General features: G+C 33.8%; 1 protein-coding gene across 1 annotated transcript in view; it reads right to left on the bottom strand.

The window, feature by feature from the left end:
* Clic (chloride intracellular channel protein 5) overlaps positions 1-21,473 on the bottom strand; it is a 77,984-nt gene extending 56,511 nt beyond the window's left edge. Inside the window, exons 1-2 of the mRNA XM_089106333.1 lie at positions 21,319-21,473; positions 10-98 (exon numbers count right to left, since the gene is read on the bottom strand). Coding sequence (XP_088962459.1) covers positions 10-69 — 60 coding nt within the window. The 5' untranslated portion in view covers positions 70-98; positions 21,319-21,473. The remainder of the gene's footprint in view (positions 1-9; positions 99-21,318) is intronic.
* Positions 21,474-24,749: the final 3,276 nt, after the last annotated feature.

Raw genomic sequence — 24,749 nt, 5'->3', positions numbered from 1 at the left:
AACACCTACTTTGATAATAAGTTCAATCTCACGAACATCTTCAGTTCCGTTTGCATTTTCTTCTGACATTCTTTATGCGTCTCTTGTGCTCGAAGGTCCTACGAGACAAATCTACTGATAAGCAACTATGTAACAAGCGGACAAATCTTATTTGCATAAACAACAACTTTTCGAAGTTTCTTATTATATCCAAGATGCAATTTTTTGTGGATTTGTATTTAGACAAGATGCCATTTTGATGAACTCTATAGAGCAAAAGCTTCAGGAATGCGGATTTGGAAGAAAATATGACACATTTTATAGTTGAATATAAATTTCTGAAATAAGCATACTTATAAAGGATGTACCTTATAGCTGTACCAAGGAATAACAAACATAAATAACATTGCTTGCTTTTTCCCTGTACAAGAGTCAACTTGACCAAGTTCATAAGAAAAATAGTGAAAAACCAAAAAAAAAAAAAACAACAAGAAACAAACAAGAATAGAATTTGTTTGCAGGTTTTGATCTTAATTCATCAATTAGTCAGTGGAAACCTTTTCCATAATTATCTTGATTTTTGTTTGGAACTGAGTATGCACAAATTCTCCATTGTATTTTAGAATGGTCCAATTAACCTCTATAGAAATATTTCTAAAATTTCCAATATAACAATAGAATTTCTAAATTCTAGAATTAGAATAATATAGAAGGCTCTAGTTTAAAGCTGTCCCCAGAAAAAAAACAAATACATGTATCATTTCTTGCTCTTTTCATGTTCAAGAATCAACTTGACCAGGTTCAGAAGAAAAAATAGTTACAAAAAAAATACAGTTTAGCCTATTGCTGGTTTTGATCTTGATTGATCAATTACCCAGCGAAAACCTGCTCCATGATTTTCTCGATTTGTGTTTGGGATTGGGTTTGTAGGTGTTCTCTAATGAATTTTAAAATGGTCAAACTAACTTCAAAAAGGAATATTTTCAACAGATGTAAAATAAATTTTGCCGTTTCTGATACGAAATTTTCACTGCTAGGAAATATCCTTGTGTCTGCAAAAAAATTCGGAATCAATCATTTACTTTGATATTAAAACCTACAAAAATATAAAAAGTGGCCTTGCACGAACTGATATCATTTAGACTTTAATACTAAAATGCCCAGCTGCATCGACTGTTACAAAAACGGCCTTCAAAATGAAAGAAATATGTATTAAAAAGACAATTACACAAACTTTCTTCAGTGTACTTACTTTCTATTTTAAATCAAAGCAAATCTAAGAGCAACTGTTCCCTTTGTGAAATCCTGGATCTTTGAACCACACAATGTCTTAACACCACATTCTGTTACTTTAACTGATTTAAATCTTGCTCCTTTTACATGTTCCTCAAGTTTAAGAAATAATAATCTTATAGTCCATAAGGGTATAAGACTGGTAGGGTAACAACTTCTCCTGTGTCATTTAAGTGTTAAGATTTATTCCCAGATTGAAAATTTTCTGGGTTTTTTTGCATATTCTCATATGTACCAGGGAGGTGGGGGGGTCTAAAACTCCCTTACTTTGTGGGTGTCGCGTGTCTACACGTAAAAGAGTCTCCTAGTAAAGATCCAGAGAATTATCCTCTCAGAAAACTTAAAGCTTTGGAACTAAAACAGATTCTTCAATTTAACACCACGTTCAGTTGCTTTGAATGACTTATATCTTGAAATGAGATTTATTTAACTAATTTAACTCTTTAAATGAGTTTAATAAATAATAATTTTATTGCCTATATGGCTATAAGATATGCGGGGTAACAGTTTTTCCTGTCATTTAAGTGTTAAAACTGTCCCTGGATCCAACATTCTTGGCACTTTTTGCATATTTTCTTGTTTACTAGGAGGAGGGTGGTCTAAAACCCCCTTCCTTTGTGGGTGTCCTTGTCTGCACGTAAAGGGAGTCTCCTAACAAAGATCTAATGTACCATCCTCCCAGAAAACTTAAAACTTTGGAACTAAAACAGGCTTTTCAATTTCAACCCCTTTCCCAAAAAAATAAATAATCCATCACTCCTCTCCCCCTCCCCCAGAGATTTGCATCAGTGCACCAATTGTTGGGCAACAATTGGTACTACAAAGTTCAACAATGTACTATGAAAAAAAAAACAAAAACAACAATGAGTATTTGCAATCTTATCCAAAGCTCTTAAACCTAAATAGCTGTGTAAATAACAAAAGATCAGTTTGGATTTCTCAATATAAAACAAAATGGATTGTAGATTTTAATAAAACCTGATTCCAGCATCCAGAAAAAAGTGTTCATTGTGTTTTCTGACACGTTGTCACCTAGTTGGCTTTATCAGTGAGATTTCTGATCATTGGCCACAAAAACAAAATTAAGTACATTTACAGTCCGAAATGTCTTCCATCAGAAAATCAGAGTACTTTAGTACTAGCTCTACATGGGGAGAGGAGGCATATAGAAATTCTGAGAAAGATATTTGTATTGATCGATTTTTTAATGAATTTTCATAAAAATTTTTACCTTTTAAGTACCAAGGACATGACAACAAAAATCTCTTTTGCCTCCAGGATCTATCTTAGGTCTATCCATACCTGACAAGGGCAATTTTCTATGATTTTTCTTTTAATTGTTTCAAAATCATGAAATTTTCAATAGGCTACATTGCCACATTTTCATCAGTGTTGCACTAGTTGAACCATCAAAATAAATAAGACAAACTGATTAGCATGTTAATGTTGCTTCTCGTCCGTTAAAATTCAAACAATAAGTATCTGTCAATTCCAGAAACACCTAAACCTTCAAAGGAAACGCTACACCTTTTTAGCTGTTTTTGCCATATGGTTCAGCTGTATTTTTAGCTGATTTCTCACCCATGTTTCCTTTTTTTAATCTGCCACCTGCTACTATCAAAAACTGTAAACAAATATGGATATCTGTTTTATTAGACATGGAATTATCAATTGTTCTTCTTCTTCTAGATATGTATGGGATATGTTACATATTTTCATTTAGATATATTTTTAGCTATAAATTGTTAGGCGTAAGTGATAATCTTAATAGATTAGTTTTAAGGGGTGATTTGGGGCTGATTAGAGTATGAGTAAACAGGCAGTGGAATAGCAGGAAAAGAGTAGGTCTAGAAAAGGGGTGGTATCAGAACAAGTAAGGATTATTCTAGAGAACCAGAAAATCCAGAAATGATATTGTGATATAACAGCATCCCCACCTCTCTCTGCATGCTAGAATTAAGGAAGCATGGAGGGGGATTTTATTTTAGGCAATGCTTAATAAGGAAGAGCTAAAGTGGATGATATCAGCAAGAAGGGATGTTTGCCACTTGGTGACAAAAAAAAAGAATATGGGAAGGTAGAAGTCAAAGATGGGTCATTGCTTTTGCCCATTGTGTGGAGATGGGGAAGCTTTTTGTAAGAAATTGAATAGTCTGAGAAAGGATATTTTTCTGGGGTGGCATACAGGAGAGGAGTGGGTGGATATTATATTAAGCAATAGAAGTTTTATATGTATTAAAAAGTTGGGAAAGAATTTGGGTAGGCCTGCAGGTATCATACATAGGGACCGTTTTCTGTAACTTATTTATGACTGAATTTTGATTTAAGGATGTGTCTTTGTCAATAATTCTTATGCTATTATATTTTTGTATTAACCATGGCCCATAAAGGCTTTTAGTATTAGTGTTAGGCTTTTAGTGTCATTTTCACTATGTTCGGTACTTTAAAAATCACTTGTTTTTACCCATTCTAAGGTAAACGCTGCAATGAAAAAGTACTTTCAAAATAATAAATTTCTAAACCTTCATACTCCCCTTTGAAAAAAGATGGGCACAACTTTGCAGAATATTCATATGGGTCTAGAAACCATAAATTCTGCTGTAAAGATATCAGCTTGAACAAGAAGGTTAAAATACAGACAGTAAAAGAAAATTTTCTTTTAATGCTTTGGCTTCAAAAGTAGTAACAAAGTAAAAAAATCAATTTGTAGCCCACTATCCAGAAATAGTCAATATTTTTTAATACTTAAAAAGAAAGCAAGTAGCAGGCAGCAGCAGGCAACAAATAATTATTCATCTTATTAAATAATTACTCAGCTTAGTTGATTTGGAGCTCAAGTGTATTGAACAAATTACTTAAAAAAGGTGTTTCTGATGAAAGTAAAGAGCAAAGTCAAAATTTAAAACAAGCAAAATTACTGCTTCATGGTTTATGCAACATATTTTTGAAGAACTATTTCAAATGGACTAGCTGGTGATATTTCACTATATTTGTAGAATTCTGAAAAACTAGTGCTTTACCAAAAACTAAGCTTTCTTTAGTTTTTTTTATAGAATTAATATTGTGTCATAAAATCTAAATAATTTTTTCGACCACACTGCACCAAAAACTAAGCTTTCTTTAGCTTTTTTAGAGAGTTAAGATTGTGTCATAAAATCTAAATAATTTTTTAGACCACAATGCTTTTCCATTTACAAAAAATTAAGCAAGAAAAAACGGATTTTAATTTTAATAAAGCAGTGAAACAAAAATAAATCAAAACATATCAACACTTTAGTTTTTTACTATAATCCATCAATATTACTTGCCTCCAGGAAACTCATTTAACCCAAAATCAACAAATTAAGTCTCTGGGATATACTATCCTGAGAAAGGATAGATCATCAGAGAGAAAAGGAGGTGGAGTAACTTTAATAGTTAAAAATAATATAAAATTCTATGGCATCAACTTTCCAAATTTTATAGATGATGTTGCTGCAATTGGTATCAGTGTTTGTCTGAATAATACAAAAACTTTCATAATAAGCTTTTATAGCCCTAATGGCCAAACTACAGATGCCATGGATTTCTTCAGCTATATGAATAATTCTAATATGTTAAATAATATCATTATTTGTGGAGACTTTAAGGCCCACAGCCGTTTGTGGGGAAAAAAAACAGCAAATAAAACTGGTAAGTTCATTGAGCGTATGACTTCAAATAATATTGATTTAGCTGTTGCTACCCCTCCAAACCTGAATACATATTTCAACCCCAAAAGTGGCAGTTTCTCTACAATTGACCTACAAATTGTGTCATTAAATATTTTGAACTAAATTTATATAAATAAAATTGATAGTCTATGTGCTGAACACTTTGCCATAGTTTGCTCCCTAAACGAATCTGCTGAAACCCTATCACATACCTCTAAATTTATCAACACCAAAGCAATTTGCCCTATTTTCCAAAATAAGCCAAATGGTGGAATTGTAAGTCTGTCCCGAAATTTATGCATTTAAAACACAACAGTTGACAGACATGCTGAAGTTTTAACATCCTTACTAGTGAATACAGCTAATCATGCTATCCCCAGGACAACACCCAAGAAAACCTTCCCTGAACACATTCCCAAAGCATGGTGGACAAATGAGTGCCAAAATAAATGGAGAACAGAAAAGGCAGCTAGGAGAACATTCCTAAAAAAAACCATCACCAACTACATGTTTAAAAAAATTTCAAGTAGAATCTAATCTAAAAAGGACTATAATAAATACTAAATATAACTACTGCCATAATTTTGCAAATAATCTCTCCAGAGAAACACATGAGCCAATTATACATAAAGTCATAAGCCACATCTGTGGGGAAAAGACTTCCCCCAACCCACTTCTGTATGAGCTTATACATAATAATGCCAATTATGACAACGATAATGAAAAAGCTAAGCTATTTGCCACTCTTTTTGTTAATAAGCTAACATCAAATAATTGCAGCAAAATGTCCCCTATTCCTATGAACCCAAGTTACCAACCACGCCCAGGATCCGCGTATATAACTAGCCCATTTTCAATCCAGGAAATGAATAATGCAATAAATTATATTAGGACCAAGACTAGTGGCAGCTATGACAATATACACCCTACATGGATAAAGAATCTCATCCCTTCATAAAAACAGGAAATTATAAACTGTTATAATCATGCTTGGGCATCATCTATGTTCGCCAATATATTAAAATGATCATCCCTCCTACCAATTCTATATAAAAATAAACCCAAAATAACCCTTAGTCTTAAAGGTCCATAATGATTACTCGTGTGATGGGGAAAATAGTGGATAAAATTATATATGACCGGCTCCACTGCTTTCTTGAAAGTAATAATATGATCCCTCACACTCAAACTGGCTTCAGGAAACACCACTCCTCAACAGATGCTTTCATATTGTTAACAAATGCAATAAATGAATCATTCTAAAAAATAATGTCCTAGTTGCAGCTTTCCTAGATTTTGAAGAGGCATATGACAAATGTGAACCACCAAACCCTTTTAAACAAACTTGCAAACCTTGGACTACCCCCCAAGCTAGTATCTTTTATAAAATCTTTCATAGAATTATAAAGTTTCATTGTTTGTGTAGGTTCAGCCTCTTCACCCCAAAAGACAATAACCAAAGACCTTCCTCAGGAAGCAGTCCTTAGCTGCCTCCTCTTTGCCCTATATCTCTGGGACATGAACCTCCCCCACACGAATCTACAATATGCTGACAATCTGGTGCTATGGTCATCTGGCAACACCTTTGAGATTGCACCAGTCAAAGCTGCAAAAGTCACTTTTCCGATTTGAAAAATTCTCTCAACATTCAGATTTACCCATTGCACCTACCAAGTCAAAAATAATCCAATTTCACTGAAAGCAAAATCATGTAAATACAAAACTAACTCTAAATGGAACAACTATTCCAGAAGATAATCATATTAACTACCTAGGTCTCATACTTGACCAAAAACTTAATTTCCACCTCCACATTTCAAACACAATAAAAAAATGCTATAGAAAAACAAATATACTAACAATACTTCCTTCCACGCCCTGGAGATGTAAGGAGAAAACCTAACACCAGTTTTATATAAACCATATATAAGCTCCCATATTGCCTATGGGCTCATCGTATATGGTCGATGTGCAAAGACCCAGATACAAAAAATTGAAACAATACAAAACGATATAATACATCTCATATTTGGTCTTAGGAAACTCACAAGCATCAATTTTCTGCTTGTGGAGAGTGGATTAACAACAGTAAGGGAGAGACGTAGCTTCTCTTGACAAAACATCTAACAAAAATTGAATCAAATAGCTCACACACCCTACATAATTGGTTAAGAAATCCAGCCATGTATAGAGGCATTGCAGATGAGTATGCCAATATTCAGAAGAAGTTCCTTGTACCGGCAAAGTCTATTGCACCTAGTTTCCCCCAATCCCCTCTATGGAATTGGTCAATTCCCATAATAAATACTGATTTCTCAAAAGTGGAATAAAGATTTAACCCCCATTACTTTTGTCCAGAAAAAATTTGCTGAACTTATTACAATTACTTATAAAAACCACTTCCAAATCTTTGTTGATGGGTCCAAAATAAAAGAGAAGGTAGCAAGTGGTGCTTTCCCTCCTCACCTGAAAATTGCAATGGGTGAGAGATTGTATACTAATGTATTTATAATGTCTGCTGAATTAAATACCATAATCATGGAATTAGAACACCTTATGGAAAACCAACCTTTGATTGCTAATTCAAATAATATTATAGTGTATTCCGAAACTTTATCAAGCCTTGAGCTGGTGACCTCAGCTCCTCAGTATAAGTTGCACATTGACACTTATTATAGATAATCTTGCTTCAAGTGGTATAAGAACTTATCTTCAGTATATTCCTAGCCACTCTGGTATAAGTGGTAACCATTAGGTTGATGAAATAGCAAAAAATGCTATAAATATTGACCAGCCAAGTGCGAGACCAATCCCCATTAGAGATATTTACCGATGGAGACTATCAGATATTATATTTAATAAGAATAGTCCTATCCTTTCCCCCTTTCCCAATAAATATTTTCTAAAATTTATCATAGAATTTGTTCTGGAACAAATGGACTAAATTTTCTTGCATTCTTATACCAGTTTCCTAATTCAAGTGGTCCAGTTTCCCTGTCCCCTCTCTGCAGGTATTGTAATATGAATAATAAAACAATTGACCACTGCCTATTTGAATGTAATATGCTGACGTCTGCACAACATATCTTGCTGTGTAAAGTGTTAAAATGCTTCAAACACCAAAATCTTACTATCAGCCAAGAGCCTATCCAACCATACCTGCAAATAGAGCATAGAAATCAGCATATATCATCTTATGTTTCAACTCCTTGAGTCGAAAGATCTACTGAAAGATATCTGAGAATATCTAATAAATAAGAGGCAATCAAGCCAGTAGCTATGTAGCCCACAGAGTGAAGCCAAAGGAAAAGGGCTAAATAGTAAATACTGAAAAGCCTGCCTGCTGTGAAATAGAAGAAGGAAGAAGAACACTTTAATCAAAAATATTCCGAATATTTCAGCCCCACATCCGGGAGCCTTTCTCAACAGGAAAAAAAACAAAAAACGAAAAAAAAAATGTTTTTAATAAAAATAACACACATACAAAAAATATGACAACTAAACACACAAAGATAAATAAAAAAGAAACAACTCATATCATAAACAAACTTCCAGCACTGACGTTATAGCACAAGAAAGAAAAGCAAATGTCTGTAGTGAAAACCTGGGTTGCTCTCCTCTTATCATTCAGAGCAACCCATGGCTTCACTATAGACATTTGCTTTTGTTTCTTGTGTTATAACGTCAGTGCTGAAAGTTTGTTTATGATATTCCCATTTATACACTGAATGTTAAGAGGAGAGCAACCCTGGTTTCACTATCGACATTTGCTTTTGTTTTCTTTTGTTATAACGTCAGTGCTGGAAGTTTGTTTATGATGTGAGTTGTTTCTTATTTATTTATCTTCATGTGTTAAATTGTCGTTTTTTTTTATGTGTGTTATTTTTTAAAATCATTTTTTTTTTGTGTTTTTTTTTCTGTTCAGATAGGCTCCCGGACATGGGACCAAAATATTTGGAGTATTTTTTAATAAAAATGTTGATTTGTTTTCATTTATTTTTGTTTCACTGCTTCATTAAAATTAAACCCCACCTTTTCTTTCTTAATTTTTTGTCATAAAATCTACTGATTTCATGGTTGGCAGATGATTGAGAGCTTTATCAATTATACTTTTATATTTTGCAGGCCACTTAAGGATTTTCCTGTTTCTATTCCTGTCCTGTCCAATTGGTTTTGTGTTTTCAGTGGAGCTAGTTTCTTCAGAATTTTACATATAAAAGTAAATATCATGCACCAGTGTGTTTGAAACAGTTTTTCAAAAATAGGTTGCATAAACCATGGAAGAGTAGTTTTTGTTCATACTAAGTTTCAACTTTACTCTTTACTTTAATAAGAAAAGCTTCTTTCCCAATTCATATAAAAAAACTACTTGAGCTCCAAATCAACTAAGCTGGACAAATAGTTATTATGGCCTGCTACCTGAAAATAAAACCACTGAAACTTGAAGACTTAAAATGAAAAATTTGGGTGGTGACATCTTGTGCCTATTTGAGAGTGCTTTTCTACGTTATGACCACCCATTGCTTTTGATTCTAGTGTTAAAAAAATTCTAGATAGTACAAAACAATTTCTTTTAAATTTTTAGTACTTTTGGAGACAAAATGTAAAAAAAAAGTTTATTTTAATGTTTAATTTCAACCTTTCTGTTTAGGCTGATATTTTTAAAGTATAATTATTACTTTTTGTAGATCCTTATGTATACTCGGCAATTTTGTGCCTGTCTTTTTTCAAAGGGAAAGGGGAGGATGCAGCATTAGATATGTATTTTTTTTGAAAGCACAATTTTATTGAAGTGTTCACCATGAGATTAAGGCAAAAGTAGCAACTGTTGCCATAATCTCAGCTACAAGGATTTTGTGCTTAACACCATCCCTTATGGACATGTCATTATGGAATAGAGTTGTTTTGCTCTCACAGGATAGACAAACAATTGAGTTTTTTACTGTCAGGCCTCCCTTTTTGAACAATGCTGGACAGGGAGAGGGTTGTTAGGAGATTATGAGGGATGATAGTCATGAAATTTTTTGGTTCAGGTGTTGGGTGCCATTGTTGGCATATTGTTGGGTGCATTTTTCATATATTTGAAAATGAATGCTGCATCATTATTAGTGGCTGGTTACAAAAGTGTGCATGCTAATAACAGCTGAGATATAGATTCTAACAAGTAAAAAACTTTTCAACAGACTAAAAATTGGTATTTTGTGAAGAACTGGGTTCACTGGCTTGAACATTTCTTCAATAGTTCCCTTGGCTCAAGGGGAGTTGGATTATACCTAGCCCCAGGTCAATGGGAGGGGGTAGAGAAGAGGCTATAAGGTCATAAGACACTCAATATTCTTTAGCCAATTTTTTAAAACAAAATTCTGGGAGAGAGGAAGGTTCTCAAATTAAACTTTTGAACTTTCTATGATGTTTATGAATTATATTGACAAATTATCCTGTTATATTCTGGGTTCCAGGCTTTGGAAATCTAGAGTCTGCCTGCTTAATTATAGCTTGACAATTATTTTTACAAGCTTCAGAGTTTCCAACATTTTTACAACAGTAGGCTACTAGTTTTCCAATATTTTTACAACAGTAGTCTACTAGTTTTCCAACATTTCCAAAAACATTTAGCCTAACATTGATAAAACAATTCATTCACTTAATGTAACAACAATCTGTAATTTTACATTGCCACACATAAAGATCTAACTCAGTAATTGAATACTGTCAATACCCTTTTTTTATTAAAATTTCAGTTGATATTATAGTTTACAAATGTACTGACCAAGTTTTTTCTATCTTTGCTGTAGGAGTGTTAGAAGAGGAAACAATTGGTCTTCCTAAAATTCACAAGCCTGAGAATCCTCTTCAACTAATTGTTTCCTCATTCAATTCTCTTATGGCAAATATAGAAAAATTTTGTCAGTTCAACTCAAATAATATTAGTGTCAAATGCCTTACATAGTCATGCCAATCAGTGGCAGTTCTTGTCACAATAAAAGATAAGGCACGAAATATGTAATAAGAACAGTCATAGCCATTGGTATACAAATTTATATACAAACTCAAAATAACAGAGTCAAACTAAAACCAAGAATATTTAAATATCCAACTTTTTGAAAAAAATTCAACTTCAAATTAAAAAAATTAATTAAAAATCAACAACAAATAAAAAGAATAATGAACAAATATGTATATACAGATATATACAAATATATAGGGGTAAACAAATATAAATGAGATGCTCAGGGGGGAGGATTTCACCAAGCCATGGATTTGCCAAAATACTGACACCAAAATCAAAACACAAATGATTACAGTGTTCCAAGATAGTTGTGATAGAAAATTGTTTTAAAAGGAAGTTGCATATCACCCACTTGCTCAGGCTCACAAAGCACATATTGAATTTGTTTCAAAAGCAAAAAAGCTTTGGTCTGACTAGATACAAGAATTGGTAGTTCTGACATGAAATCAATGTATTCAAATTGTGATCCCCACCAGACAAAACTCATTCTGGAGCAGAAGCTTGCTGCTAACCTATTTGTCTCTGAGAAATCTATGCTCTGAAACTAGAACCTTCTTTCACTCACAATTCTCTGTAACAAAACTACTTTTTATCTTTACTATAGACATAATTTTTACATACAAAATGTGGTCTATCAATGGGTGCTCTCCTTTCACTAACAGAAGCTAATCTCATCATGATATCTCGAGACCTTGAAGAACAAGTTATTATGCAAAGTTTTGCTAAGCCTAAATTTTGGGGTTGCTTCAAAGATAACTGATGGCATTTTTTATTTGTGGGAACTTGGAGAAATGTCTCTAGAATCTTTCTTTGGCTTGCTTAACTCCACAGGCTAGACACATTATAAAGTAAGAAATGGCTGTGAATACACACTTTCCATTCCTAGATGTCCTGGTACACAGGATTGATGCATATTTGCATATTTGGATTTTTTGCATATTTGGGTTTATAAAAAAAAAACTACACAGTGGCAGGTACTAAAATTAATCTTCTAATCATTCTTCTTCTCTGAAAAGATGGGAAGTTACTTATTTAGTTGAGCAATACATGCATGTTTGCCAAGTTTTCCCAAATCTGCACTTGACTACCTCAGAGATGTCTCATTTAGGAATGGGTATTGAATTTATTTTAATAAATTCTGTGGTTGAAAAGTACATTAAAAAGGCATTGTTTTTTGATAATTGTAGATATTTAAATATGTAATTATTTTAAATAGGCTTTTAAATATCATATTCTACTTTTTTTTATCTGTGATGTTTGGTTTTCAAGTTTTCTTTTAATAATGGAGCATGACCTTGGATACACATTCATCTTCAGTCTAAATTGGAAAATACAGCCTAATCTTGGACCTTAAAGTAGAGCCACTAAATTATGACAGAATCATGCATGGATATATTAAAGTGTTGTTATGCAGGATAATTGCAATTAAATAGTCTAGGATGTCAGGATATTTTTTTTATGCTTATGTCTTAAAAAAGTATTTCTAGCCTAGACTATAGTCAGCCTATCTCAAGTATGCAGAGATTCCCTACTTGTTACTGTCTACAATTATGACAGTTATATTTTAACTAAAGTATTTGTCCTAGATAAGGCACTGCCTAAGAACTGGGGTAGGACTAAACTAAGCTATAACTGTAGCATGTTTTGTTTAGATATGGTCAACCACCATAAATTTACTTAGTATATTTATCTTTCTACTAGAAAATTAATCAGCACTGAAAAATTTACTAATATTGATACAAAATATCCTAAATTTTTTTGGAATTTTTGCCTCAGATAAAAAGTCTGGTAGACATTCAGTAACCAAGCTGGTACTGAATGATTGCATAAAAGCAATGATCCAAACAAGCAATAATAAATTCCCTTAGTGATCAAATTGCCTTTATTTTCACTCCCACTGACAGTGCTTCTCTCCCAGATCCCCCCAAGTATGATATTCTAATTGAAATATCAGCTATTTAGACCTGAAAACCCATCTTAAAAACCTGCACCCAAAAAAATGCTTGGTTTAGATGACATACAGCCTCAACTTCCAAAACAGGCACATGCTGAACTGACTCTTCTATTCAACCAGCTTTCCCAGAAGACTCCAGATTCAAAGTATATGCCTGCAGATTAGAAGATAGCAAACACTAACCCATTAAACAAAGGTGGTAACAGAGATCAGGCAATCAACTACCAACCATTCAGTATCACCTCTGCAGTTGTAAAGTACTTGGGAGTAGATGACTCTTTTGTCATAAAACATCTGACTTGTGGTATGCTTTTGCCTCATGCAAGCATGGTTTCTATTTTGCTTGATTGGTTGAGACCAACTCTACTGATGCATATAAATATGTCACCAAACTTATAGACAAGTGTTTTCCAGTAGACATGATTTTTCTGGGCTTTGCAAAAGCATTTGATAAGGTGTGCCACAGGAGACTGCATTAAGCTAGAAGCTATTGCAATTAACATAATTAAGTTCTTACACCAAACTGCTTTTCCATTTACAAAAAAATTAAGCAGAAAAAAAAATGGGTTTTAATTTTAATAAAGCAGTGAATAAATAACAAAAAAAATAACACTTAATAAAAAAAAAACACTCCAAATATTTTGACTCCATGTCTGGGAGTCTTTCTCAACACATGTTTAGTTTTGTTGTATGTTATTTTTTTTTTAAAACATTTTTTTTTGTTTTTCTCTTTTTTTCCTGTTGAGAAAGGCCCCCAGACATAGGGCCAAAATATTCAGAGTGTTTTTTTTACTTAAGTGTTTATTTTGTTGTCATTTATTCAGTGCTTTATTAAAATTAATTAAATTTAATTTTAAGTTTGGGGAAGATAGGCAAACATTTCTTTCAAATGCTGTGGAAGTGAGAAGTGGAGTGGCTCACAGCATAGTCTTGGTCCCAACTCTAGTCAATATCTTCATTAAGGATGCACCTCTAAACATCAAAAATAAAATAAGCCTTTATGCAGGCAATTTGAAAGTGATTAGTACTGTTGAAAGTCCAGATAAGATAGACCATACAAGCAGACTTGGACTCATTTACTTGATGGGCAGAGACTCAGAAGCAGGAGTTCAATATCCAGAAATGCAAAGCAATCTAGTTCAGTAAAAAAATAAAGAACAACAAAACATACTAATACTCAATAGTTAGCGGACAGAATAAGACAACTTAATGTCAGTAGTCATTCTAAATGAGACATAGGTCTATCAGCGGCAGATCCAGGATTTTTTTTAGGGGGGGGGGGGCACAAAATAGGTTGATCTGATAAACATGCAGTAGGAGCAAGTTTAATTAACACAAACTAGCGTTAATTAGGTAAATTGCACTACTTTAAACTATTTTAGGGGGGGGGGTGCATACCCCTCCCCTGGATCTGTCACTGAGGTCTATTAGTTAACAAAGAGATAAAAATTAGTCCAGACCCTTCATATAATTGAAAGAACTTTTAGTGGTAAATTTTTGGTAAATATTTACCAAATCATATTATTGACTTACGCAAAAAGTGAATATACCACTCGATGCCTTTTTTTTATGCTGATTCAAAATATAATTATTATTTCTATCAGAAATGAATTTCAACCCTCCCCCCCCTATATATGCCAATTCAGGGTAGCCTATATATTTTGGTAAATATCCACCAAATCATATTATTGAGTTAGGAATAAAGTGAATACACTATTTTATGTCTTTTTTTATGCTGATTATAAATATTATAATCATTTATATCGGAAATTACTTTATGCCCCCCTATATATGTCAATTCAGGGTTAGGTTAGGTATAGCCTATATAGGGGGGGGGGGCTGAAATTCAATTCCGATAGAAATGCTTATTATATTCGTAATCAGCATAAAAAAGGCATCAAATAGTGTATTCAGTTTATTCCTAAGTCAATAATATGATTTGGTAGATATTTACCTATATTTCTACATTAGGGGGTGGGGAGTGGGGGTAAAGTTTAAACTTACCTCCAATTACATAAGAAACAAAATTTGCCCTGCCCCCCCCCTAATGTAGAAATATATAGCCTACCCTGAATTGGCATATATAGGGAGGGGGGGGGGGCTGAAATTCATTTCTGATAGAAATGATTATTATATTTGTAATCAGCATAAAAAAAGGCATTGAGTGGTAGCCTATATTCACTTTATGTGTAAGTCAATAGTATGATTTGGTAGATATTTACCAAATTTTTACCAAATCATACTAGCCTATTGACTTACAAATAAAGTGAATATACCACTCAATGTCTTTTTTTATGCTCTTTTCAAATATAATAATCATTTTTGTTGGAAATGAATTTCATCCCCACCCCTATATATACCAATCAGTATAATATATACCAATATTTTTTTTATAGGCCCTATATTCCAATTCAGGGTATATATTTGCACATTAGGGGGGGGGGCAAATTCTATTTTTGGTATAAGTGGGAGGTAAGTTTAAACTTTACCCCCAACCCCCTAATGTGTAAATATATACCCTGAATTACTATATAGGGGTGGGGGTGAATTCATTTCTGACAAAAATGATTATTATATTTGGAAAGAGCATAAAAAAGGCATCAATTAGTATATTCACTTTATCTGTAAGTCAATAATATGATTTGGTAAACATTTACCCTTTTAGTAGCCTAGGCTAGTTGTTCCTCCTCAGTCATTTCCATGCTTTTTAAAATGTTTATTTTAACTTAAGATAGGGTAAAATTCTACTTTAGTTACTTTTGGCTATCTTGGAAAGGGGTTGGGTTAGGAAAATGAAACTTTCAGGGATGGATCTAGTTGCTAAGGTATGTCCCGGGAAGGTACTTTGAAGTACCTACCTCCAATCCTCCCCCCTCTATATAATGGTAAATTACTGCACATTACTAGTTGTTTTAGCTCACATCTCATCCTATATTACAATCATAATTATAAATCACTGCTTACCTTACCCAACTTCAGCTTTTAACATTGTTCATTAAAATATGTTCCAAAATCCTATTTTCCTTTAACATTCATCTCTTTAAACTAATTTACTATATAGATGACCTGCTTATGGAACCTATTTGGGATATCACAACTTTGTTATCATAACTTCTGTAAGGGTATAATGCAAATGCAATGGGGTAGAAGAGTACGTTGATAAGCAAGCCATTTAAAATATTAGTTAGGGAAAGGATTTGACAAGAGATAAGACCAGTAAAAAAATCCAAATTGTTATGATAGGACAAATTATGTTATGAGAAGATTTTTTTATTTTTATCGGTCCATGCGCTTATAAAGTTTCTATTGAGTTTATTGAAACTCTAGCATGGATTTTGTTTAGTTACAGACTCTCAATAAAACATTAAAAAGTGCAAAGATGCACCTTAGCCAGGGGGGAAGTTGTGCTTGGGGTGGATTTCCAAGGGGAGAATTTTCCTTTGGGAGGGAAATTTCAAATGAGTGAATATTCTGGGGGAAATGTTACACTGGGGGGTATTGATGGAATTATTACATGACATTCTTTTTAATTGTTTTACATTCTCTTTGCCAAATTTTTTATTTGGAGATGTTCCGGGGGCTTTTTCCTGTCTGTTTTGTTTTCTGGGAAATAATTTCCACGGAAGGTGGCATTTCTGGAGTGGCCAAGAAACCAATATATATATTAAAGTCTTATTCCAACAAAAAAAGCTAAGGAGAATTTTTCAGGGTGAGTTGTCCACAAGCACTTTTACAGAGAGGGGAGATTCTCAGCGAGGAAAGAATTGTCTGGAGGGAATTTGACGGGGGGAGGTGCACTTTACGTTGGATGAAATTTCCACTGAGGAGGTCTGTGAGGGGGAGGGGTATATTTCATAGAAGGTGAGCCCGATTTAGCAGCATTATTCAAAAAACAAACAGAAATTATGCTATATATGAAGGATTGCCCCTCCTCAATACCTTATTCTTTATGCTAAAGTTTGGCTGTTAACTAAAATTGAAAAAAGGGGCTTTTTAATTAGAATAGGAAGCTTTTTTAAAAGTGCCAACAACTTTAGCGCAAAGAGCAAGGTATTGAAGAGGGGCGATGCTTCATATCTGGAATAAACCTGCCAAAACTAATATGCCAATTGTGTTTTAATTTTTAATGCACTGTGAGCCAAAATCAAAGCAGCATTAGTTGAAAAACGTTCAGAAATTAAATAAAAAACAAGTTTTATTAACTGAAAGTAAGGAGCAACGTTAAAACTTAAAATGAACAATAATTATTCTGTATATGAAAGGGGCTGTCCTCTCCTCAACCCTTAGCTCTTTACGCTAAAGTAAAGTAAAGAGCAAGGCGTGGAGGAGGAGACAGTCCCTTTCATATACAGTATAATTGCTGTTTATTTTAAGTTTTAATGTCGCTCCTTACTTTCAGTTTTAAAAAAAAAACTTGTTTTTATTACTTAATCTCATAAAGACGATACTTTTGTCAGCATATGAAAAGCCATGTATATTGCAATTATATCTGTCTGGTTTATATGCAAAGTAACACAAGAGACGAAAATTAACGTACAAGAGAGTAGTGAAGAATTATGGTATACAAAGTAATATTTGGCAGGGATAGTCACTAGTGATAAATCACTAGGGGTGGCAACATGATTGGATGATTTTCGGGGATTTGGGGAACCAAATTTTTTTTGGGGTGGCACATAGATTTCAGGAAAATCCCCGAAAATTTGGGAATAGTGCAAGCCCTGCTTGATTTCTAATCAGGAAAATCGAAATGCTTAAACCACACGAGAAAGAAAAGCTCCGACTTTGCGGTTGACGCAATAACGAATTGCCGCAAAATTAATTCAAAGTCAACCAAACACCGCCGCCTGTTCCGGCGGCGCGCCAGCGACGTTGTGACACTTCAGTGGCGGTCAACGAGCCTCTCATTGGCGGCATTTGGTTGATGCGCCGGCATGGTGCTGGGATCTAGGTAAGACACAGAGGGCTACAAACATCAGAATCGACTTAAGAGGACAAGTTATGTCATGGGAAGATGTGTTTGAAATCCCCCTTCCCCCAAACTCAAAATTTTCCAAAATTTTACTTTCGAAGCTTTTTTAAATGTTTCCAAAGCTCTAAGACATAGAGTGCTACAAACATCAGAATCAACTTTAAAAGACAAGTTATGTCATGGGAAGATACGTTTGAAATCCTACGTCCCCCCAAACTAAAAAATCTCCAAAATCCTATGTTTGAGGCTTTTAAATTATTTCTAAAGAGGTAAAAAATAGAGTGTTCAAGACATCAGAATGAAATTAGAAGGCCTCAGTATATCATGGGAAGAGGTTTATAAAATCCCCCTTCCCCCAAACTCAAAATTTTCCAAAATTCTACTTTAGAAGCTTTTTTAAATATTTCTAAAGTGCTAAGACATAGAGTGCTACAAACATCAGAATCGACTTTAGAGGACAATTTATGTCATGGGAAGATGTTTTTGAAATCCCCCTCCCCCCAAACTCAAAATTTTCCAAAATTCTACTCTAGAAGCTTTTTAAATATTTCCAAAGCACTAATAGATAGAGCGCTACAAATATTGGAATCGACTTCAGAGGAAAAATTATGTTATGGGAAGACGTTTTTGAAATCTCCCTTCCCCCAAACTCAAAATTTTCCAAAATTTTACTTTCGAAGCTTTTTTAAATATTTCTAAAGCGCTAAGACATAGAGCGCTACAAACATCAGAATCAACTTTAGAGGATACTTTAGAAATATTTAAAAAAACTTTGAAAGTAAAATTTTGAGTTTGGGGGAAGGGGGATTTCAAAAACATCTTCCCATAACATAATTTGTCCTCTGAAGTCAATTCCAATATTTGTAGCGCTCTATCTTTTAGTGCTTTGGAAATATTTAAAAAGCTTATGTAGTAGAATTTTAGAAAATTTTGAGTTTGAGGGGAAGGGGAATTTCAAAAACAACTTCCAATGCAATAAATTGTCCTCTAAAGTCGATTCTGATGTTTGTAACACTCTATGTCTTAGCACTTTAGAAATATTTAAAAAAGCTTCTAAAGTAAAATTTTGAGTTTGGGGGAAGGGGGATTTCAAACACATCTTCCCATGACATAACTTGTCCTCTTAAGTCAATTCTGATGTTTGTAGCACTCTGTGTCTTACCTAGATCCCAGCACCATGCCGGCGCATCAACCAAACGCCGCCAACGAGAGGCTCGGTTGACCGCCACTGAAGTGTCACAACGTCGTTGGTGCGCCGCCGGAACAGGCGGCGGTGTTTGGTTGACTTTGAATTAATTTCGCGGCAATTCGTTATTGCGTCAACCGCAAAGCTGGAGCTTTTCTTTCTCGTGTGGTTTAAGTATTTCGTTTTTCCTGATTAGAAATCAAGCAGGGCTTTCACTATTCCCAAATTTTCGGGGATTTCCCTTGAAATCTATGTGCCACCCCAAAAAAAAATTTGGTTCCCCAAATCCCCAAAAATCATCTAATCATGTTGCCACCCCAAATGATTTATCACTAGTGACTATCCTTGCCAAATATTACTTTGCATACCATAATTCTTCACTACTCTCTTGTTCGTTAATTTTCGTCTCTTGTGTTACTTTGCATATAAACCAGACAGATATAATTGCAATATACATGGCTCTTCATATGCTGACAAAAGTATCGTCTTTATGAGATTAAGTAATAAAAACAAGTTTTTTTTTTAACTGAAAGTAAGTAGCGATATTAAAACTTAAAACAAACAGCAATTTTACTGTATATGAAAGGGACTGTCTCCTCCTCCACGCCTTGCTCTTTACTTTACTTTAGCGTAAAGAGCTAGGGGTTGAGGAGAGGACAGCCCCTTTCATATACAGAATAATTATTGTTCATTTTAAGTTTTACCGTTGCTCCTTACTTTCAGTTAATAAAACTTGTTTTTTATTTAATTTCTGAACATTTTTCAACTAATGCTGCTTTGATTTTGGCTCACAGTGCATTAAAAATTAAAACACAATTGGCATATTAGTTTTGGCAGGTTTATTCCAGATATGAAGTGTTGCCCCTCTTCAATACCTTGCTCTTTGCGCTAAAGCTGTTGGCACTTTTAAAAAAGCTTCCTATTCTAATTAAAAAGCCCCTTTTTTCCATTTTAGTAAACAGCCAAACTTTAGTGTAAAGAATAAGGTATTGAGGAGGGGCAATCCTTCATATATGGCATAATTTCTGTTTGTTTTTTGAATAATGCTGCTAAATCTGGCTCACCCTATCTGAAATATACCCCTCCCCCTCACCGAACTCCTCCATGGAAATTTCATCCAACATAAAGTGGACCTCCCCCTATCAAATTCCCTCCAGACAATTCTTTCCACGCTGAGAATCTTCCCTCTCTGTAAAAGTGCTTGTGGACAACTCACCCTGAAAAATTCTCATTAGCATTTTTTCGCTGGAATAAGACTAATCTATATATTGGTTTCTTGGCCACTCCAGAAATGCCCCCTTCCGTGGAAATTATTTCCTAGAAAACAAAACGCACAGAAAAAAGCCCCTGGAACATCTCCATATGAAACATATGGCAAGGAAAATTTAAAAAAATTAAAAGGAGTTGCATGCCATAGTTCTATTAAGACTCCCCAGTGTACTATCTCGCAGCGAATAGTCACGCATTAGAAATGTCCCTCCCACAGCACACGACTCCCCGTGAAACTAACTCCCAAGCACCACGTCTCCCCTGGCTAAGGTGCATCTTTGCACTGTTAAATGTTTTATGGAGAGTCTGTAACTAGAAAAAATCCATGCTAGTGTTTCAATAAACTCAACAGAAACTTTATGAGCGCATGGACCAATAAAAATAAAAACATCTCATAACATAAATTGTCCTCTAAAAACAATTTGGATTTTTTTACTGGTCTTATCTCTTGTCAAATCCTTTCCCTAACTAATATTTTAAATGGCTTGCTTATCAACGTACTCTTCTACCCCATTGCATTTGCATTATACCCTTAAAGCGGCTATGATAACAAAGTTCTGACATCACAAACGGGTATCATAAGCAGGTCAGCTATATAGTAAATAAGTTTAAAGAGAAGAATGTTAAAGGAAAATAGGATTTTGGAATATATTTTAATGAACAAGGTTAAAAGCTGAAGTTGTGTAAGGTAAGCAGTGATTTATAATTATGATTGTAATATAGGATGAGATGTGAGCTAAAACAACTAGTAATGTGCAGTAATTTACCATTATATAGAGGGGGGAGGAGTGGAGGTAGGTACTTCAAAGTACCTTCCCGTGACATACCTTAGCATGTAGATCCATCCCTGAAAGTTTCATTTTCCTAACCCAACCCCTTTCCAAGATAGCCAAAAGTAACTAAAGTAGAATTTTACCTAAGATAGAGTTTGGTATATGCATTGATAACCTGATTAATACAACTTACCAAGAAATTCAAGAATTCTTTCCAAATAGATTAATCTAATCACAATAGTCCTGAAGTGAACTTCTCTCAAAAGCCTTTCTTCTTTTCTTTATAAAAAGCGGAGTTTCAGACAAATCAAACAATTAATCACGTTTTCTTTAGAAAAATAATCAAAAGACGAATTAGAGGCAAAAAACTTTTGTGCACCGAACACAACCAAATCTATCATGTAAATACAACATGATAGTGGTACTAATGTCAGGCAACTGTTTGAAACTTACAGTTTATCAAGAACTGAAGCTGAGTAAACACTAAAACTTAAAATGAACAGAAATTATTACGTATATGAGGAGGGGGTGCTCCTTCCTCGACACCTCGCTCTTCAAAGTACAGTTTTTCGGCACTTTAAAGAAGTTACTTATTGTTTTAATTAAACGACCCTTGTGTTTCAGGAGTCGTTTTTATAGAATTGGGACGAAATTCAAACTTCAGTGTAAAGAGCAAGGTGTTGAAGAAAAGGTAACCCCCTTCATATACGTCATAATTTCGGCTCGTTTTAAGTTTAATGTTGCTCCTTACCTTCAGTTGAAAAAACATCTTTTTTTTATATTAAATTTCTGATCGTTTTTTACATGACACCAGGATGTCTGGGTCCACCTCCACGGAAAAATCTTCTTTCCCTAGAAATATTCCTCTGGACAATTCAATCCTGGCAAAAATTTACCTGGGAAAGTTACGCCTAACATCTCCATGCGTAATTCCGGAAAATTCACCCAGTGTAAAAATTCCCCCGAATAGTTCACCCCTTAGAAACTTCCCTCTCGGTGGAAAATCTCCCCGTACAAAATCCTCCCAGCAGAAAATTCGTCCTCCCCTCCCCACCCGATATATATATGCATACTTCCCAATAACAAATACTATATGGAAACAACGGGCAAATTTTATAATTAAAAAGAGGAGACTTCCCTTTCATATAAAGGATAATCTGTTCAAATAATTTTCAAATCTATTCCCTGCTTTCAGTTAAAAAAAATATTTTAATTTCTGATTGTTTTCCAAATCATACCCAGGCCCAACCAAAATATAGCTTAAGGTACCGAACCCTTAAATCCCTGGTTAATTGCTTTTAAAAATGTGCAAATCAATAATTGTACGTGGATTAGTACCGTCCTACATTTGAATTTGCAATTTCACTTTTGGGTAAAATTTTTAATTTACTTAAAAAATTGGCAATGAATAGTAGTTTTTGTAGAAAAGTCCTTGTTAATATTACTACTGAAGAATTTTGGTTGGATGAAAAAGAGTATTATTGTTTGTATGGATAGAAGTTTTGTGAGACTTTTGATCTTCTACATAACTGAAGCCATCACAACCTTTATCATAGGATTTTCTTATCGATAAATACATTTCATATATTTGTTTAAATACATTGAAGTACTTCATACAAAAAGAAAAAGAAAAATATTACCATTTAAAATCGCTGAAAAATAAGTTCCTAGCGGTATTTGCTACCCTAAAAAAACTTCCTGGTGGGGCTGATGATGCCCTGCCTTGCCTTTTCCACCTCTGTACTGGTAGAAATGGGAATGTAACATTTTAGCTGTATAGAGAAACAAAATAATTAATTCCTACTCCCCCCTACCTCTTTCAACATTTATCTGAAGCCTCATGAAGAGTAAGCAGTTTGTCCATTAAAATGTACTTTTTTAGGAATCTACCCTACCTCCACCTAAACAATGACTCACCCCCTCTCATTATAGCAGATAGGCAATTACAGATCACCAAACGCAGCCTAATTTCATTACGAAATAAAGCGAATCAACTTGGTTGAATCCAGTACTGCCACCGTGTGGCATTACTTCTTTTGCAATTGGGAAGCCTTAACTATAGTTATTAATACTTTTAAATTAATAAGCTTCTCAGAATTTTAAATTCATTCCAAGTTCGTCCTCTTTAAGGTAAAGTCATAGTTTGGTGCCCTAAAATAGCAGAAAACAATACTTTCCCCTGGCCCAATCTGTATGGTAACTTAAAAAAGAGCTTTGAATGCACGTTTGAGTGAGCTCCCTCCCAATGATCTTGGACCTTTGATATTATACAATCACCCCTGGGAAAAAAAAACAAATAAACATTCATCGACAGTGTTTCATCTGAAAAAAAGGCGAAATTCCACATTTTTCAGATTGGAGCTTAAAACCTCTACTGTAGGTTTCTCTGATATGATGTATTTAATAAAGAGATTTTCAATAAGATCGCTTGCTTTATTGGGGGTGTTTCTACTTTTTTTTTTCAAAAATCAGGCAAATTTTCTCAGATTTTTGGTTTTGTATAGGTAACAATAAATTAAGAGAATTTTATATATTTAGAATCACTATAAAAAGACAATACTGCCGGTTTAGCAATTGCCATGAAAATTCCGTTTTCAGTTTTGGTGAATATTGGCCCAAGTCACTGTCACTTTGAGTTTTTTTATCATAAACTATTTTGTAAGATTCTCTTGTGAAAGAAATTTTTTGAACCTGTTCATTTTATCCGAGGCAACGCTATAGTGTTACCTATAGTAAAGGCCATACGGCTCCAATGCTGTATTATTATTAATTCAAAAAAACTTTCCGAGAAATAAGTTTTTCAAAGAAAAGTAAAGGCCATTTTAAAATTAAGCTCAGCAGATACAAATACCTTTTAAAATTAAAACTCAAAACGACCAGAAATTACTATTAAAGAATAAGTAATACTATTAAATGCAACAAGTAATAATATAAATGAATAAATAAATCTTAAAGCGAGTAATGCTTAGATTAACTATGAAAATCAAGCTTAAAACGAAAAAAATATTTTGCCATTGAAGTATAAATGAAACTTAAAACAAACAGAAATTTAATAAACAATCAATGCAAACAAACATACAAAAGATATTAGTGTAAATGAATAAATAAATCTTAAAACGAGTGAAACTTAAACTGAATATACAAATTAAGCTTGTAACGAACAAAAATTACTACAAACAAAAGTTTGGGTATCGCCTCCTTCTCTCACTGTAAAAGTCTAAAACCTATTGCGTCATTGGTGCTTTACTGAAAACCAATTTTATGAAAAATATTTTCTTTTGTACTTAATATTGATAATAAACATTAAAATTATAGTAAAATTTTGAACTGATGAGTTTTCAGCAATTAATATCATTATTCATCAAATATTCAGTTTAATGTATTAGCTCTTTCCAAAGTTGTTCAAGACAAATATAGTTTCACTACAAACAAGGGTTTGGATATTACCCTCTTCCTTAACAGTAGTAGAGATCTAAGTTATACTTTACGTACCGCCATAGGAATCTCCATGCTATTTGCGTACCGCCATAGGACCATATTATTCTACGTACCGCCATAGGAATCTCCATGCCATTTGCGTACCGCCTTAGGACCATGTTTTTCTACGACCGCCATAAGACCAAG

Source organism: Artemia sp. Qi Xiang Cuo, chromosome 20 (genome assembly GCF_049724085.1).
Source record: "Artemia sp. Qi Xiang Cuo chromosome 20, ASM4972408v1, whole genome shotgun sequence".
NCBI classification, from domain to species: Eukaryota; Metazoa; Arthropoda; class Branchiopoda; order Anostraca; family Artemiidae; genus Artemia; species Artemia sp. Qi Xiang Cuo.
The sequence above is the reverse complement of the archived record's forward strand: the minus strand, read 5'-3'. Positions and strand labels throughout refer to the sequence as shown.